Raw genomic sequence first — 16,201 nt, 5'->3', positions numbered from 1 at the left:
TGATAGGGTATTCTTTTGGGCAACTTTTTAACTACTGACGATGTAGGTCTTTTGGACATAACAAAATTTAAGAGCGCCCTGACCCTTACTCAAGGGCGAGCCCATGTACCTACATTCCGGGTGAGGCTACGATGATGGAACTTTCCACAATGATGATGCCTCGGGCTACGTTTCTTAGTGACATAAGTGCAAACAGATATCTGCAACAAGTGCATTAACCAACAGAGTTGTCTTGCTGCCGATTTACCCTGAGAACTGCTGGGTCCACACAGATCTCTGCAGCACAATCCTTAAGATACATTAACATGAGGTCCCGTCCTTGTCACCAATTCAGTGAGCCGGATCAGATTCACAATCACACGTGTCCCTGCTGCCAATGTCTGAGGGCAGAGTTTTTATTATCTTAATGTGTAAGTGGACAGTCGGACACCCATCTTCATGTCTCTGCCCCCCGTGGCACCAATGCCCGCTCTGCTGCCACCCCTCGAATCCCAAGTTATGGGACCTCAGAGTACTTTTGCTATTTCTAGAACGGCCTGTGTCTAACAAGCAGCGATCAGCCGGGCCAACCCAGCAGTCGCGACATGTCCTCGACATGGAGCCGGTGGTCACATCGCTCCACCTGAGCGGGGTCTCCACGGAGGACGACGCTGACAAAATGTGAGGCACCGACCGGGGTGCTTGCAACGCTCGACTGCCATCCAGGGTGATATCGGGAGCAGGGTGAAATAAGGTCACTGCTCCTGTGCCAAGAAACCCTACGCTGTGTGACTGAGTGCCGGGCTGGAGTATCTGCTGTCAGAGCCCCTCCCCGCCCCCTCCGGGGCTGCAGCTCCTGCTCCTCTGAGCCCACGGGCTAGACGCACGGGAGGGCGGGACGGAGCTGGGGTACCTCCGGAGTCTACCTCTCCGGCCCCGCCAGCCTCACACTGGGGCAGGCTCCTCCCCCACTTTCGGGGCCCTCCCTCTCAGCCGCACCGACAACCCTCTGCAAAACAGGCAGCGCTGCAACTTGTGAGCAGATGTCCGCGGAGGATGAAACTGGAAGAGCGCAGGGCAGCGGGCATGACGCGCAAGAGCAACTCCAAGGTAAGGGGGCAGCGGGCATGACGCGCAAGAGCAACTCCAAGGTAAGGGGGCAGCGGGCATGACGCGCAAGAGCAACTCCAAGGTAAGGAGGGGGGAGTAACTCTCCAAGGTAAGGGGGCATGAGCAGCAATGGCAACTCCAAGGTAAGGGGGCAGCGGGCATGACGCGCAAGAGCAACTCCAAGGTAAGGAGGGGGGAGTAACTCTCCATAAGGTCAAGGGCAAGTCCAAGGTAAGGGGGCACAGGGCATGAGGTGCAAGGGCAACTCCAAGGTACGAGGGCACAGGGAATGACGTGCACGGGCAACTCCAAGGTAGGGGGGAGTACTTGGCATGAGGCACAAGTGCGATTCCGGGGTAAGGAGGGGCACAGGGCATGGGCATCTCCAAGGTAAGGGGCGTGACGCATGAGGCGCAGGGCAACTCCAAGTTAAGGGGGACACCGGGCAAGAGGCGCACGGCAACTGGCATGGGGCGCAAGGGCAACTCCAAGAGAAAGTGGGCATGGGGCAAGGAAGCCCCCAGCAGCCCTACGTGAGGAGTGAGAACCCCCAGGTCAAGGGTGGGGGTAAGAGAACTCCCAGCACACCCACGTGAAGAGTGAGGGATGGCACGGGGCCGGAAAGCTCTGAGATACACTATTTGAAGGTGGACAGGTGAGGGCGCAGGCCTTGTGAGGCATTTGCTACCCACAGGTAAGGAGGGGAGATTGGGGCCAGGGGGCTAGGAGCGCTCTCCCAACCCCTGGTAATGTCAGTGTCGGGGAGGGGGCACGGGCCCTCATTTAGACAGGGGAGGCAGAGGTATGTGTCTCTGGAGGGCTCTAAGGGAGCAGGGCGCTGCACCGCTACTGCAGGTGTGTGGTATCAATCATGGGTGTGTCTGTGCTTGTTTTTTTTCTCTGTGACATGTGACCCCCCTGGCTATCTCACGTCAGGGAGGATGAATTACACACCTGCTTCTCAGATCCCACAAAGTGCCCTATTTGCAGCTTTTCCGCCTCGTCCAGGTGATGCGGCCTCCGGGTGCAGCGCCTTCTGGACGCTCTCAGGCGCAGCGTGTGGTCACGGGCGCGTCGTGTGTCACACGCCATCTCCCGCGTGTGCACGCACTAGCAGTGTGAGCGCACCAAGGTGTGCTTCGGGGCACGCACTAGCAGTGCGAGCGCGCCAAGGTGTGCTTCGGGGCACAGCACTAGCAGTGTGAGCGCACCAAGGTGTGCTTCGGTGCACACACTTTGCAGTGTGAGCGCACTAAGGTGTGCTTCGGTGCACGCACTAGCCGTGTGAGCGCGCCAAGGTGTGCTTCGGTGCACGCACTAGCAGTGCGAGCAGAGGCACAACTAGAGCCAAATTTCGGGGGGGGGCTGAACTTTAAGCAATAGGCAGAGTGGAGCTGCAGGGGGTCTTAGAAGGGGTGAAACAACAGCGAGGGCTCATTAACATGCAAATGGTCTTTTAAAGACCTGTGAAGTGCTCGGGTGCGGCTGCTTTTTTGCCCGGGAAGGTGTCTCATCCCGGGCTGCCACACACGAGGGGGAGGGGGGGTTTAGGGGGCGCTGAAGCCCTTTGAGTCCAATGGGTGTTGCGCGCCTGAGTGTGAGCGCACCAAGGTGTGCTGCGGTGCACAGCACTAGCCGTGTGAGCGCACCAAGGTGTGCTTCGGTGCACGCACTAGCAGTGTGAGCGCACCAAGGTGTGCTTCGGTGCACGCACTAGCAGTGTGAGCGCACTAAGGTGTGCTTCGGTGCACGCACTAGCCGTGTGAGCGCACCAAGGTGTGCTTCGGTGCATGCACTAGCAGTGTGAGTGCACCAAGGTGTGCGTCGGTGCCCCCCACTAGCAATGTGAGCGCACCAAGGTGTGCTTCGGTGCACACACAGTGAGCGCACCAAGGTGTGCTTCGGTGCACGCACTAGAAGTGTGAACGCGCCAAGGTGTGCTTCGGTGCACAGCACTAGCAGTGCGAGCGCAACAAGGTGTGCTTCGGTGCACGCACTAGCAGTGTGAGCGCGCCAAGGTGTGCTTCGGTGCACGCACTAGCCGTGTGAGCGCGCCAAGGTGTGCTTCGGTGCACGCACTAGCAGTGTGAGCACGCCAAGGTGTGCTTCGGTGCACGCACTAGCTGTGTGAGCGCGCCAAGGTGTGCTTCGGTGCACGCACTAGCAGTGTGAGCGCAACAAGGTGTGCTTCAGTGCACGTTTCTGTCGGTGTGTGTTCCACGGTGTACTAAGTACCATGAGGAATGAATGCCCCCCCCCCCCCCATGTTTACCCCATGTCCAATATCTTCCTGTTGCACACTAAAGGGACTCAGGCACGTGTGTGCGTGAGTGTCTGTCAATTCTCACACACAGCAGTGCATTTGAATTTTTGTGCCGCCTCTGACTCTTAAAAAATGCATTTCGATTATTATTTTCAATGTTTCATTTAAACTGGCTGTGTGCACAAATGCATGGGTTGGTGTAAGATTTGTACGTATAACATGTTGCCAAGCCAACGTTCGCCAACTTCCAGTTCAGCAAAGTAGGCAAATGCGACAGAGGAATATGAAGCAACATGTCGTTGTTCACGAGGGTTGATGAAAGGGGAGCCGGGATTGGCTTGCACTTCTTCCGATCCTGGAGTGTGCCATGTATCACTAGTCACGCCCGTGTGAAGCTGCTGTGCACCTGTGTGTCTTTCAGTGGCCTCCTGTCTGGCTGCTTCGTGTCACCTCCTCTGTAAGAGTCTCGTGCATTTTAAAGACGAGTGGGAATTTTGTGTGCACCTATATCATATTCTGTGTGCAGTCCTGTGCGGCGCTGTTTTTCGGAATGATGCTCAGCGTGTGACCTTGTGCGGAAAACCTGCGGTCTGGGGTGATGAATCCTGCACCGCAGAGCGCTGTGCGCTACATATGGGATTTGAAATATATTGCTTTAATAACTGGTTATTAAAGTTGTAGGTCGTTTTAAGTACTGCGTTCTTTTATCGCTTCGGTTGTTTTTTATTCGGGGTCATAGGTCAGGCGCAGGGTGCCTGTAAAAGTGAGAGTGAACTTGTAACTCGTGTGTGTTTACAACCTGTGTGAACCAGGGGGCACTTCACACCCTGGTGACACTCTTATTTCACCCCTGGGCCTGTCTGGACCTCTCCAGGTCCGGGTTAATTTGCAGTGGTGTAGTTCCCTCCCCCTGAAATACTATCGGGCGGGGGGAGAGGGGGTGTGGATGAACAGGACTGAGAGGGGAGAAACTAAAATAAACTTCTATGATTTCTAACTCAAGTCTCGGTAAACTCATGGGCCTTCGAAACTATATGAAAGTCTTTAGAAAGTTGAAATTATAACGCCCCGCAGAGGGAGGGGTGGGGGTAAAGAACCAGGTGGGTGCTTGGGCTGTGTGCGAGGCTACCTCACTCAGTGTAGGCCTTCCCGACTGAGACAAGGCTCAGAGGGGGCTCCAGCCTCCCCAGAGAGCCCTTCTCACCCCCAGACAGCCGTAGGCTCCCCCTCCCCCCAAACCTTAGGGAGTTCACCCCTACCTTGGGCAGTGAAAGACGCTTCCTCATTCGGTGCAATCACACCTGAGTGAGCTCCAGACTCGTAGGGAGCCCCGGACTCCACAGGGCGCCCCGATCTCCACAGAGAGCCCCTCTCACTCCCTAAACCCTCAGGGAGTTCACCCCTACCTTGGGCAGTGAGAGACGCTTCCTCATTCAGTGCGATCATACCTGAGTGAGCTCCAGACTCGTAGGGAGCCCTGGACTCCACAGGGCGCCCCGATCTCCACAGGAAGCCCCTCTCACTCCCTAAACCCTTAAAGAGTTCACGTATCCGCTGGGAAGTGTAAGATGCTACTTCATTCAGTGGGATCACACCCGAGTGAGCTCCAGACTGGTAGGGAGCCCCGGACTCCACAGGGAGCTCCTCTCACTCCCTAAACCCTTAGGGAGTTCACGTATCCCGTGGGCAGTGTGAGACGCTTCCTCATTCAGTGCGATCATACCTGAGTGAGCTCCAGACTGGTAGGGAGCCCTGGTCACCAAAGGGTGCGCCGAACTCTACAGGGGTCCACGATATCCACAGGGAGCCTCTCCCAGCCATGGAAGGCCGTAGCCCCCCCCCCCCCAACCCTTAGGGAGTTCACCTCTCCCTTGGGCAGTGAAAGACGCTTCTTCATTCAGTGGGATCACACCCGAGTGAGCTCCAGACTCTTATTTAGTTATTTTATTTTATTTCATGCCGTTTTATATAGCGCAAACTTCACCCAAAGATGTCAGGGCGCTTTAGAAAAGAACCAGGTAAGTTACAAAAGGTACACAAGATAGACTGCACACGCTAACAAGTTACATAGATACAGTTCCAGCTCTAGCTAGTTGCATATTTATATTGTAAACAATAAAAAGGTGCCAGTGTTAGGTTCAAACAGGAGTGAAATACATATTTTCAAAGTTGACCTCGTGTGAGTGCCAGATGGCCGTAAGGGTCAAGAAATACGTAGAATTATTCCAGGCAGTGCCTTTGGAGGAGGAGAGAGCTGCCCAGGGAGCCCCGGTCACCACAGAGAGCCCCAGGAGAGCGAAAGACTTTATTTTTGAAAGTTAGTTTTGCATTTTCTCTGCAAAAGAAACGAATGTCTGAAAATAGGTGCTTCAGTAATCCTATTATGCCGCGAGGTTAAATTGAAAAAAATACCCGTTTACAATGAAAAAACCACCAGCAAAGTTATGTCTCGAATTTACCTTCCAACCAATCGGTGTACATCTTAAATGTTAAACGCTTGCTGCTCACATTTACTTTTAGCTGAGAATAACGAGTTGAATTTCCACAAAATTAATTTAGCCTTTCGCCTTCCTAAAGTAAGTTAATTCCCTTCCATTAAATTGAGTCCAATTTCTTGGGGCAATGGCCTGGAAGCAGTGAAAAACAAGCATTTGCAATGCAATAGGTCTCGCATTTATGAGAGTTTGAGCTATTGGCATTGTAAATGGCAATGCCTTTTTTTATGTGTTGTTTATAAAACACATAACTAAAAGGAATTGTCATTTACAATGACAATAGCTTAAACTCTCGCAAATGCGTCTCGCAATGCGCTAGGTCTCGCATTTATGCAAGTTTAAGCTATTGGCATTGTAAAAGACAATGCGCATTATTTTTGTTTTTTAAAACATAAATTAAAGGGATTGTCATTTAAAATGCCAATACCTTAAACTCGCGTAAATGTGAGACCTATTGCATTGCAAATGCTTGTTTTTTCTCTCTGCCCATGCTGCACCAGGTTTTGCAGTACCTCTAGAAATGGGGCACTTCCTTATCTGAAGAAAACAATGTTGTTTTAAGAAGGAGGAGAAAACTAAAGTGGAGCTCTGCTGGCAAACTCTGTAAAGTGGTGCTAATGTGTGTGGTTGTAACACCAATCTGGCCACTTTAGGACCACTGAGGAGAAGGAGCGAGACAGAAACAAAAGGAGAGGCAATACCTGGAATGAAGAGAGAGAGGGCCAGCTATTAGTGGCAAAGCAGAAGTGAGCAGATAAAACGAAAGTAGCGCTTCACAGGAAAACTCTGTCATGGCGCTAATGAATGTAGTTGTGAATACAATTAATCTGGCATCCTTTGATATTTTGACCCTTTTTTGTGTCCGTCCCGAGGCTGCACCACTTATTACAGCACCTCCGGGAATGGTGCAGTTTGTTACCTGATCTTGAACCAATCTGGGCACTTTGCGACCACTGAGGAGGACTGACACAGAGACAGGAGAGGTAATAAGAGAATCAAAGAGAGAGGGGGGAGGGGGGAGTGGAAGCTGATAGCGAGAGAGCAGGAGAAGCCAAAGTGTTTGTTTTTAGGGAGTGAGGAGGAGACATCAAGAGAGGGAATAAGAGGAAGAATTAGAGAGGGTAAAGGTAAAGATAAAGCATGTGACACGCTGCAAGCATTTATTACCAATTATAAATATATTTTAAAAAGTGAGTCATACTCACCGCATCCACTGCACGGCACCTGGATTGCTGCACTGTGATAACGGACCAAGTGGGGTACCACCTGCAGGGGTGAGGGGTGCTTTTATTAATTGGTGGGAGGTGGCGGGGGTAGTGAGGGCACTCCCTGGGGATTGAGAGCAACGGCGGACAGCGCCATTTGCAAAACAAAGGTGTGTTTGATGACACATGGCGAAATGGTGCTCTGAACGCAAGCATGTTACTCTTCTCATAATGACCAAGGCCTGTATAGAGGAAACAAAAACGTATATAACAAGGATTAAGGAGAAACACATGAGTTTGTGTGTGTAGAGGAGCCTGCAGGTGGGCAAGGGCTGGGACGGGACACTGCAGTACCTGACCGACTGTTGGGAAAACAAAACTTCACTTTCTGCCCAGTCGAGTCCCGGGGGCTGATCCAAGCTGACATCCGTCCAGCAGCAGCACTGGGCAGCAGAAGGAAGAGTGGCTGTCCCTGGCAGCCGGGATGTAGACAGTGGCGCCCCCACTCACCACGGGTGACTGCAGGAGGGAAACTGCGGCTATAGAGAGCTCCAACCCCCACCAAGCAGGGATTATAAAATGAAAAGCAACCAGGAGCGCTCAGCCCCAGTGGACAGAGCCGCTTGCAGGGCAAAGGCAGCGCGGTCACAGCGCCAACAAGCACGTCCATGGCCCATAAACTGGGAGACAACGGACAGCGAGAGGGGGGCGGGAACATGATTAAACAAGCGTTGGCCGCGCGCGAGCGGCCGGAGACGCAAAATGTGGTGGGGGAGGAGTTGTGTGTGCGCGTGCGTCATCGCGATCGCTCTGAAAGCGAAAGTGATCGCGATGACACGCACGAGTTTTCAAAGTGCTGCTGGTGGCCGGCTGCGCGCGTGCACGATCGCGTGAACGCAAGCGTTAGGCCAGCCAGCAGCACTTTGAAAATCCCACATACAAAATGTCTCTTCGAGCCAGCGCAAGCGCTGGGGCTCAGCGAGACCTAACCAATGTCCTTCACAGGGCCCAAGATTCACGCAGGTGTATATATACGGTAATATACGGTAATCCGATTGCAAATTACATCGAGTTTCTCTCCAAATGAGGCCCAACTAATCCCGTTCTACTGGCAGTAAACACGTCAAATACACCGAGGAGGCCCGATTATCACCATTTTATTAAGTTCTGCTGTTTCGGCTCAATTCTGCAATTTGCTTGCCCCCACTCCCTGAAAAAGTCCCACGGTTATTTATATTAAGAATACCAGGCGATGTAGCGCTGCATGAAAATACTGGGCGCTGCGCCGAACTATCGTGAGAACGTTGTGCAGCGTCGTGCTTACTGATATAGTGTTCAAATGCTGTGTTAGCCACAGGGCACACAGGGCAGAGAGTAGTGTCTTCCGTGAGATTTATGCTCGGCGCATCCTCCAGGGCAAGCTGCACAACAGGCGAAAATGACACCTTGTGCGTGCAAAGGTCACGTGGCATTCAGCGGGTCCTTTGTCTGTCCCCGGCTTCATTTCATGCCCGAAGAGTGTCCTTGTAGGCACAGCATCAATGTCAGCAATACTTCACTCCGATGCCTCACTCCTCGTTTCCTCGTTTCCTCATTCCGCACCCCTCACTCTTCGGTCCTCATTCCACATCCCTCACTCCTCGGTCCTCATTCCACATCCCTCACTCTTCGGTCCTCATTCCACATCCCTCACTCCTCGGTCCTCATTCCACATCCCTCACTCCTCAGTCCTCATTTCCCACCCCTCACTCCTGGTTCCTAATTCTGCATCCCTCACTCCTCCGTCCGACTTCCGCACCCCTCAATCCTCATTCCACACCCCTCACTCCTCGGTCCTCATTCCGCACCCCTCACTCTTTGGTCCTCATTCCACATCCCTCACTCCTCGGTCCTCATTCCACATCCCTCACTCCTCAGTCCTCATTCCCCACCCCTCACTCCTGGTTCCTAATTCTGCATCCCTCACTCCTCCGTCCTCATTCCGCACCCCTCACTCCTCATTCTGTACCCCTCACTCCTCGGTCCTCATTCCGCATCCCTCACTACTCGGTCCTCATTCCATATCCCTCACTCCTCGGTCCTCATTCCACATCCCTCACTCCTGGTTCCTAATTCTGCATCCCTCACTCCTCTGTCCTCATTCCGCACCCCTCACTCCTCATTCCGCACCCCTCACTCCTCGGTCCTCATTCCCCATCCCTCACTACTCGGTCCTCATTCCACATCCCTCAATCCTGGTTCCTAATTCTGGATCCCTCACTCCTCCGTCCTCATTCCTCACCCCTCACTCCTCATTCCACACCCCTCACTCCTCGGTCCTCATTCCGCACCCGTCACTCTTCGGTCCTCATTCCACATCCCTCACTACTCGGTCCTCATTCCACATCCCTCACTCCTGGTTCCTAATTCTGCATCCCTCACTCCTCCGTCCTCATTCCGCACCCCTCACTCCTCATTCCACACCCCTCACTCCTCGGTCCTCATTCCACACCCCTCATTCCTCGGTCCTCATTCCACATCCCTCACTCCTGGTTCCTAATTCTGCATCCCTCACTCCTCCGTCCTCATTCCGCACCCCTCACTCCTCATTCCGCACCCCTCACTCCTCGGTCCTCATTCCGCATCTCTCACTACTCGGTCCTCATTCCACATCCCTCACTCCTGGTTCCTAATTCTGCATCCCTCACTCCTCCGTCCTCATTCCGCACCCCTCACTCCTCATTCTGTACCCCTCACTCCTCGGTCCTCATTCCGCATCTCTCACTACTCGGTCCTCATTCCATATCCCTCACTCCTCGGTCCTCATTCCACATCCCTCACTCCTGGTTCCTAATTCTGCATCCCTCACTCCTCCGTCCTCATTCCGCACCCCTCACTCCTCATTCTGTACCCCTCACTCCTCGGTCCTCATTCCGCATCCCTCACTACTCGGTCCTCATTCCATATCCCTCACTCCTCGGTCCTCATTCCACATCCCTCACTCCTGGTTCCTAATTCTGCATCCCTCACTCCTCTGTCCTCATTCCGCACCCCTCACTCCTCATTCCGCACCCCTCACTCCTCGGTCCTCATTCCGCACCCCTCACTCTTTGGTCCTCATTCCACATCCCTCACTCCTCGGTCCTCATTCCACATCCCTCACTCCTCAGTCCTCATTCCACACCCCTCACTCCTGGTTCCTAATTCTGCATCCCTCACTACTCCTTCCTCATTCCGCACCCCTCACTCCTCATTCTGTACCCCTCACTCCTCGGTCCTCATTCCATATCCCTCACTCCTCGGTCCTCATTCCACATCCCTCACTCCTGGTTCCTAATTCTGCATCCCTCACTCCTCTGTCCTCATTCCGCACCCCTCACTCCTCATTCCGCACCCCTCACTCCTCGGTCCTCATTCCCCATCCCTCACTACTCGGTCCTCATTCCACATCCCTCAATCCTGGTTCCTAATTCTGGATCCTCACTGCTCCGTCCTCATTCCTCACCCCTCACTCCTCATTCCACACCCCTCACTCCTCGGTCCTCATTCCGCACCCGTCACTCTTCGGTCCTCATTCCACATCCCTCACTACTCGGTCCTCATTCCACATCCCTCACTCCTAGTTCCTAATTCTGCATCCCTCACTCCTCCGTCCTCATTCCGCACCCCTCACTCCTCATTCCACACCCCTCACTCCTCGGTCCTCATTCCACACCCCTCACTCCTTGGTCCTCATTCCACATCCCTCACTCCTGGTTCCTAATTCTGCATCCCTCACTCCTCCGTCCTCATTCCGCACCCCTCACTCCTCATTCCGCACCCCTCACTCCTCGGTCCTCATTCCGCATCTCTCACTACTCGGTCCTCATTCCACATCCCTCACTCCTGGTTCCTAATTCTGCATCCCTCACTCCTCCGTCCTCATTCCGCACCCCTCACTCCTCATTCCACACCCCTCACTCCTCAGTCCTCATTCCGCACCCCTCACTCTTCAGTCCTCATTCCACATCCCTCACTCCTCGGTCCTCATTCCACATCCCTCACTCCTGGTTCCTAATTCTGCATCCCTCACTCCTTGGTCTTCATTCTGCAGTCCTCACCCCTATCACATCTGTCACTTCAAGGTCCTCATTCCACATCCCTCACTCCTGGTTCCTCATTCCGCACTCCCCGGTCCTCATTCCACATCCCTCACTCCTGGTTCCTAATTCCGCATCCCTCACTCCTCGTTTCCTCATTCCACACCCCTCACTTCTTGGTCCTCATTCCACATCCCTCACTCCTTGTTTCCTCATTCCACACCCCTCACCCCTTGGTCCTCATTCCACATCCCCCACTCCTCGCTTCCTCATTCCGCACCCCTCACTCTTCGGTCCTCATTCCACATCCCTCACTCCTCGGTCCTCATTCCACATTCCTTACTCCTGGTTCCTAATTCTGCATCCCTCACTCCTCCGTCCTCATTCCGCACCCCTCAATCCTCATTCCACACCCCTCACTCCTCGGTCCTCATTCTGCACCCCTCACTCTTCGGTCCTCATTCCACATCCCTCACTCCTCGGTCCTCATTCCACATCCCTCACTCCTCGGTCCTCATTCCACATCCCTCACTCCTGGTTCCTAATTCTGCATCCCTCACTCCTCCGTCCTCATTCCGCACCCCTCACTCCTCATTCCGTACCCCTCACTCCTCGGTCCTCATTCCGCATCCCTCACTACTCGGTCCTCATTCCATATCCCTCACTCCTCAGGCCTCATTCCACATCCCTCACTCCTGGTTCCTAATTCTGCATCCCTCACTCCTCTGTCCTCATTCTGCACCCCTCACTCCTCATTCCGCACCCCTCACTCCTCGGTCCTCATTCCACATCCTTCATTCCTGGTTCCTAATTCTGCATCCCTCACTCCTCCGTCCTCATTCCTCACCCCTCACTCCTCATTCCACACCCCTCACTCCTCGGTGCTCATTCCGCACCCCTCACTCTTCGGTCCTCATTCCACATCCCTCACTACTCGGTCCTCATTCCACATCCCTCACTCCTGGTTCCTAATTCTGCATCCCTCACTCCTCCGTCCTCATTCCGCACCCCTCCCTCCTCATTCCACACCCCTCACTCCTCGGTCCTCATTCCACACCCCTCACTCCTCGATCCTCATTCCACATCCCTCACTCCTAGTTCCTAATTCTGCATCCCTCACTCCTCCGTCCTCATTCCGCACCCCTCTCTCCTCATTCCACACCCCTCACTCCTCTGTCCTCATTCCACATCCCTCACTACTCGGTCCTCATTCCACATCCCACACTCCTGGTTCGTAATTCTGCATCCCTCCGTCCTCCGTCCTCATTCCGCACCCCTCACTCCTCATTTCACACCCCTCACTCCTCAGTCCTCATTCCGCACCCCTCACTCTTCAGTCCTCATTCCACATCCCTCACTCCTGGTTCCTAATTCTGCATCCCTCACTCCTCCGTCCTCATTCCGCACCCCTCACTCCTCATTCCGCACCTCGCAACCCTCGGTCCTCATTCCGCATCCCTCACTACTCGGTCCTCATTCCACATCCCTCACTCCTCATTCCACACCCCTCACTCCTCGGTCCTCATTCCGCACCCCTCACTCTTCGGTCCTCATTCCACATCCCTCACTACTCGGTCCTCATTCCACATCCCTCACTCCTGGTTCCTAATTCTGCATCCCTCACTCCTCCGTCCTCATTCCGCACCCCTCACTCCTCATTCCACACCCCTCACTCCTCGGTCCTCATTCCGCACCCCTCACTCCTCGGTCCTCATTCCACATCCCTCACTCCTGGTTCCTAATTCTGCATCCCTCACTCCTCCGTCTTCATTCCGCACCCCTCACTCCTCATTCCGCAGCCCTCATTCCTCGGTCCTCATTCCGCATCTCTCACTACTCCGTCCTCATTCCACATCCCTCACTCCTGGTTCCTAATTCTGCATCCCTCACTCCTCCATCCTCATTCCGCACCCCTCACTCCTCATTCCACACCCCTCACTCCTCGGTCCTCATTCCGCACCCCTCACTCTTCGGTCCTCATTCCACATCCCTCACTACTCGGTCCTCATTCCACATCCCTCACTCCTGGTTCCTAATTCTGCATCCCTCACTCCTCCTTCCTCATTCCGCACCCCTCACTCCTTGGTCCTCATTCCGCACCCCTCACTCCTCGGTCCTCATTCCACATCCCTCACTCCTGGTTCCTAATTCTGCATCCATCACTCCTCTGTCCTCATTCCGCACCCCTCACTCCTCATTCCACACCCCTCACTCCTCGGTCCTCATTCAGCACCCCTCACTCTTCGGTCCTCATTCCACATCCCTCACTCCTCGGTCCTCATTCCACATCCCTCACTCCTCGGTCCTCATTCCACATCCCTCACTCCTGGTTCCTAATTCTGCATGCCTCAATCCTCCGTCTTCATTCCGCACCCCTCACTCCTCATTCCACACCCCTCACTCCTCAGTCCTCATTCCGCACCCCTCACTCTTCAGTCCTCATTCCGCATCCGTCACTCCTCGGTCCTCATTCCACATCCCTCACTCCTGGTTCCTCATTCTGCATCACTCACTACTCATTCCGCATTCCGTATCCCTCACTCCTCGTTCCTCATTCCGCATCCCTCAATCCTCTGTCCTCATTCCACATCCCTCACTCATCGGTCCTCATTCCGCATCCCTCACTCCTGGTTCCTCATTCCACATCCCTGACTCCTCGGTCCTCATTCCACATCTCTCACTCCTCGATCCTCATTCCACATCCCTCACTCCTGGTTCCTCATTCCGCATCCCTCACTCCTCGGTCCTCATTCCGCATCCCTCACTCCTCGGTCCTCATTCCGCATCCCTCACTCCTAGTTCCTCATTCCGCATTCCGTATCCCTCACTCCTGTTTCTTCATTCTACATCCCTCCCTCCTCATTCCTCATTCTGCAGTCCTCACCCCTATTGCATCTGTCCCTCTTAGTTCCTCATTCCGCATCCCTCACTCCTGGTTCCTCATTCCGCACCCCTCACTCATAGTTCCTCATTCCGCATCCCTCACTCCTGATTCCTCATTCTGCATCCCTCACTCCTCCGTCCTCATTCTGCACCCCTCACTCCTCATTCTGCACCCCTCACCCCTCGGTCCTCATTCCGCATCCCTCACTCCTCGGTCCTCATTCCACATCCCTCACTACTAGTTCCTCATTCTACATCACTGACTACTCATTCTGCATTCCATTTCCCTCACTCCTCGTTCCTCATTCCGCATCCCTCAATCCCCGGTCCTCATTCCACATTCCTCACTCATCGGGCCTCATTCCGCATCCCTCACTCCTGGTTCCTCATTCCGCATCCCTCACTCCTCGGTCCTCATTCCGCATCACTCACTACTCATTCCGCATTCTGTATCCCTCACTCCTGGTTCCTCATTCCATGTCCCTCACTCCTGGTTCTTCATTCTACATTCCACCCTCCTCGTTCCTCATTCTGCAGTCCTCACCCCTATCGCATCTGTCCCTCCTAGCTCCTCATTCCTCATTTCACGTCCCTCATTCCTAATTCCTCATTCCGCATCCTCACTCCTTGTTCTTCATTCTATATCACTCACTACTCATTCCGCATTCCGAATCCCTCACTCCTGGTTCCTCATTCCACGTCCCTCATTCCTGGTTCCTCATTCTGCATCCCTCCCTCCTCATTCTGAAGTCCTCACCACCATTGCATCTGTCCCTCCTAGTTCCTCATTGCGCATCCCTCACTCCTTTTTCTTCATTCCGCATCCCTCACTCCTCGGTCCTCATTCCGCATCCTTCACTCCTAGTTCCTCATTCCGCATCCCTCACTCCTGGTTCCTCATTCCGCATCCCTCACTCCTGGTTCCTCATTCTGCATCCCTCACTCATAGTTCCTCATTCCGCATCCCCCACTCCTGGTTCCTCATTCTGCATCCCTCACTCCTCATTCTGCAGTCCTCACCCCTATCGCATCTGTCCCTCCTAGTTCCTCATTGCGCATCCCTCACTCCTCGGTCCTCATTTCGCATCCCTCACTCCTGGTTCCTCATTCCGCACCCCTCACTCCTTGTTCCTCATTCCACATCCCTCACTCCTAGTTCCTCATTCCGCATCCCTCCCTCCTGGTTCCTCATTCCGCACCCCTCACTCCTTGTTCCTCATTCCGCATCCCTCACTCCTGGTTCCTCATTCCGCATCCCTCACTCCTGGTTCCTCATTCCGCATCCCTCACTCCTAGTTTCTCCTTTCGCATCCCTCACTCCTGGTTCCTTATTCCTCATCCCTCACTCCTGGTTCCTCATTCTGCATCCCTCAATCCTGGTTCCTCATTCGGCATCCCTCACTACTCGTTCCGCATTCTGTAACCCTCACTCCTCATTCCTCATTTCACGTCCCTCATTCCTAATTCCTCATTCCGCATCCTCACTCCTTGTTCTTCATTCCGTATCCCTCACTCCTGGTTCCTCATTCCACGTCCCTCACTCCTGGTTCCTCATTCTGCATCCCTCCCTCCTCATTCTGCAGTCCTCACCCATATCGCATCTGTCCCTCCTAGTTCCTCATTGCGCATCCCTCACTCCTAGTTCCTCATTGCGCATCCCTCACTCCTCGGTCCTCATTTCGCATCCCTCACTCCTTGTTCCTCATTCCGCATCCCTCACTCCTGGTTCCCCATTCTGCATCCCTCACTCCTGGTTCCTCATTCGGCATCCCTCACTCTTGGATCCTCATTCCGCATCCCTCACTACTCGTTCCGCATTCCGCATCCCTCAGTCCTCGCTCCTCATTTGACATCCCTTACTCCTTCCGCATCCTTCACTCCTCGTTTCCGATTCCACGTCCCTCACTCCTCGTTCGTCATTCCTCACCCTCCTTCTCCCAGCGAGAAGGGTGATTTAGATGGACAAAGGATGATATCCTACTGGTACTCTGCCCTCATGCATTCTGCCTCCGTTCTGGCGCTGCTTCACCTGCTGCGCTCACCCCTCCCTCACTCTTCATCCCCCATTCCTCACCCTTCAGCCCTCATTCCTCACCCTCCTTCTCCCAGTAAGAAGGGTGATTAGATGGACAATGGGTGATATCCTACTGGTGCCCTGCCCTCATCCCTTCTGTATCCGTTCTCGCGCTGCTTCACCAGCTCCGCTCA

The 16,201-nt window shown here is 54.0% G+C and overlaps 1 protein-coding gene across 4 annotated transcripts in view; it reads left to right on the top strand.

Moving 5' to 3' along the window:
- The first annotated feature begins 806 nt into the window (after nucleotides 1-806).
- The window catches only part of KEL (Kell metallo-endopeptidase (Kell blood group)), a 543,196-nt gene continuing 527,801 nt past the window's right edge, over nucleotides 807-16,201 (top strand). The window contains exon 1 of one of the 4 annotated variants that reach the window (XM_085620172.1): nucleotides 807-1,089. In XM_085620172.1, coding sequence (XP_085476298.1) covers nucleotides 1,036-1,089 — 54 coding nt within the window. In that variant the 5' untranslated portion in view covers nucleotides 807-1,035. Of the gene's footprint in view, nucleotides 1,090-1,244; nucleotides 1,274-16,201 lie in introns of those variants that run through there. The other 3 variants (XM_085620170.1, XM_085620169.1, XM_085620171.1) reach the window with 3 other exon arrangements.

Source organism: Triturus cristatus, chromosome 7 (assembly GCF_964204655.1).
Source record: "Triturus cristatus chromosome 7, aTriCri1.1, whole genome shotgun sequence".
Taxonomy (NCBI): Eukaryota; Metazoa; Chordata; class Amphibia; order Caudata; family Salamandridae; genus Triturus; species Triturus cristatus.
This window is presented reverse-complemented; position numbering and strand designations above follow the sequence as displayed.